Here is a 3,150-nt window from a genome sequence, read left to right on the forward strand (position 1 = left end):
TGGTAGGGCCATGCCCCTCATGCTGGCAAAGTCGGCAGCCATGCAAAGAGCTGGGGGAGACTATGGATGTTCCATGGAAGCAATACCAACATGCTTAATAACCACATTACATAGTATGCTTCAAGTGGAAAGCATGTCAGAATAGAACCATGAGCTATTACATTGTCACCTAACTTTTAAACAACTGCTACTGGCTTATAAAACCAGGGAGATTAAAAATACTGTCCGTTAACTTTAGTCTACTGATGTAGATCTGAAGCTGAACTAACGTTTTATCATCAGAAAACAGATTTTTCAAACAAATTCCTAGAAGCCTACAAGCTCATAGAGGCCCATTGCCATTTTTGGACTGAAGAATAATCTGTGATAAGACACACTGGAAAAAGAAGAGAGTTTTTATTGCCACTGGTAAGAGTGTCAGGCACTTGTGTGAATTGGCCCTTTTACAAACCACGTTCACTTTATTTTATCCTGAGGGAGAGATTTATGGCTGGAGGAAGGAGGGAAGTGTCTATTGCTAAACAGCCTAAAGTAACGGGCTTCTATGCACAGTGGCGATGTGTAGGGGATATACAGGGGTGCATATGCACCCCTGACAGGCCGCGTTCTCCGTTTAGGTGATGGGCAGTGGGGGCAGGCAGAAGCACCAGAGCTCCCCTGTGCAAGCACCAGCTGGGGAGTGGGGGTGCCAGGTGAAGTGCTGCTGGCACTTCCCGGTCAGCATGATTGGCCACTGGGGACCTGCCCCACTCCCCCAGGCGCTTGGGGGGGGGGGGGGGGGGGGGGGGGCGGCGTGCCCCCCCCCCCCGACTCAAGTGGCACCAGTCGGCCATGTCTATGCATCAAGACCCACATCCCATGCTCTTCCAGACAGGGTGCAGGTATTGTACTAGCAAGAATGAAGGAAGTTCTCCTCAGTATCTTTTAGCAATATACAAATCTTAAGAGCTGATGCCTCTGACTTGCAAGAGACATTACACAAAACTGTACCATCTGTGCACCAAGGTCGCTTGGCAAAACCATCTTGGAGGATACAAACAAACAAAGGGGTTATTCATTCCTTGACACACACCTGCTTTCCAGAACTGTATCCACCACTTCTACCACTGAGACGCTCCTTTACCATAGATCGAGTAGCACTTAATGCAGCATCAACGATAGCTTCACTTGTCCTACCCCCTACAACACAGCAAAATAAAGAACCAGAGTACAAGAGAGAGTTAAATATGGTGCTTATTTAGTTTTATAAGCTGAGATATAGGGCCTCATTCTCCTGCAGATGCTTCAATGGGAAAAGGACTGGACCTTAATAGTGCTGTGTGTGATGGGATTCCACTAATTTAGATTAATGCTTTTCAAATGCACTTCCTCAAATACCAAAACGCAAGGAAATCCCATGCAAGGTACCAACTGCAATTACAGTTGCCACTACCAACACAACCCACAAATACCCTTTGTGCACTCTCCCTTAACCCTTAGTGTACACATAGAAAGAAACTGTTAAAATACTGCAAAAAAACTTGACCAGAAACTGACAGTTTCAAGGGCTATCAGAGGCATAAGGCTTTTCTCAGAAACAAGTTAAAAGGCTGTGCGCTAAGGCTTTTATCAGTCCCAAGGTTGATGGGAGTATACAGTACCTAATGTTTGAGTGTAGACATGAGCAATGCTAACCACCATCTTTAAAACACACAACATATGGGACTACACAAGATTTACCCTGGTAATCTTCCGCTTTGTTTTTGTTGGCTCCAAATATCTTGATAGTTGGGAATCCTTTAACAGCATATTGACCACCTAGCGACTGGTGCTTATCTGCATCCACTGCACCTACTTTCACCACACCCTGTTTAAATTAAAAAGAGCCACTGTAATGTAATGCAATGCATTTGAGAGATACTGATCAGACAGGAAGAACAAGTGAAAAAATTGTCAAGTACATGGAGGACCTGGTATCCCAACAGATAGAAAGGGCAGAAACCAATAAGGACATATTCCCTAAACAGCAGTACTACTAGATATTAAATTGATGGTCTGTGTGTAATCACTTGTTCACACTTACAGCAGCAGCTGCTGCTGAGTCAGTGCAAACTCCTCATTTAACTTTCTTTGTTAAAGTGCATAACTTAAAAACAGAAAAATCAAAGTCCAGGAGGTCACTGCTTTGCTACTTCTTCTATAAGTAAACAAATGCTAAAAATGGCAGAGCTATTTCCAGATATTCAGCCCGTGGATGGTTCTCAGAGCCAAAGACAGGTAAGAAGATATTGAGAGAAAGGTAGAAGAGGGGAAGGCATGTTGCTCAGCAAGGCAAAGGCAGTCGTGGAAATTCAACAGCCCAGGCACAACATGCATTTGCTTGCCCTTCTCTTCGATAGATTATCTTGAGGGGAAACAAGCAAAAAAACCCACAAAACAACTCCCAACTTGCTATTTGCCTGTCAATTAGGGCTGCGAGAGGCTTCGGACAGAACTTTGGATTCGGAGAAGCTTCGGATGCTTTGGGGTCCAAAGCAGCATGTCCAGGTTGAAGTGCTGACCTCGTTAGGCTTCCCGAAGTGGTTTGGAGCTTCCGAAGTGCCCCTCAAGCTGTGGACAAGCAGAACTCATGCCATGGGTGACAGCTGCAGGGATATGGCCCCTGCTGCGGCCACGAAGCCTGCCAGCTGGTCGAGGAGATTGGTGCAGGGTCGTTCTGAGGCCCTGCACCCTTAGCTGCTGACAGGCAAAACTCGTGCCATGGGTGCTTGTGGGACTGACTGTCTCCGTCTTGGGGCGTGGGAGACACTACTGCAAGCCTGGCCGCTAAGCTACTGTGTTACCAGTTACCAATCAATCAGTTTCATAGTAGTTTCATAGTTGGTAGGGTCGGAAGGGACCTGAGCAGATCAACAAGTCTGACCCCCTGCCACAGGCAGGAAAAAGTACTGGGGTCAAACGACCCCAGCAAGGTGTTTGTCTAACCTCCTCTTAAAGACCCTCAGGGTAGGAGCCAGCACCACTTTGCTTGGAAGTTGGTTCCAGATCCTAGCCGCCCTGACAGTGAAGTAACGCCTCCTGATGCCTAGTCTGAATCTACCCTCTGCCAGCTTGTGACCGTTATTTCTAGTCACTCCTGGTAGTGCTCGGGGGAACACGGACTCCCCCAAT

General features: G+C 46.8%; 1 protein-coding gene across 1 annotated transcript in view; it reads right to left on the reverse strand.

Moving 5' to 3' along the window:
- PDIA6 (protein disulfide isomerase family A member 6) overlaps positions 1-3,150 on the reverse strand; it is a 32,148-nt gene that overhangs the window by 20,064 nt on the left and 8,934 nt on the right. The window contains exons 4-5 of the mRNA XM_014519067.2: positions 1,720-1,846; positions 1,073-1,179 (exon numbers count right to left, since the gene is read on the reverse strand). Coding sequence (XP_014374553.1) covers positions 1,073-1,179; positions 1,720-1,846 — 234 coding nt within the window. The remainder of the gene's footprint in view (positions 1-1,072; positions 1,180-1,719; positions 1,847-3,150) is intronic.

This window comes from Alligator sinensis, unplaced genomic scaffold (genome assembly GCF_000455745.1).
Source record: "Alligator sinensis unplaced genomic scaffold, ASM45574v1 scaffold678_1, whole genome shotgun sequence".
NCBI classification, from domain to species: Eukaryota; Metazoa; Chordata; order Crocodylia; family Alligatoridae; genus Alligator; species Alligator sinensis.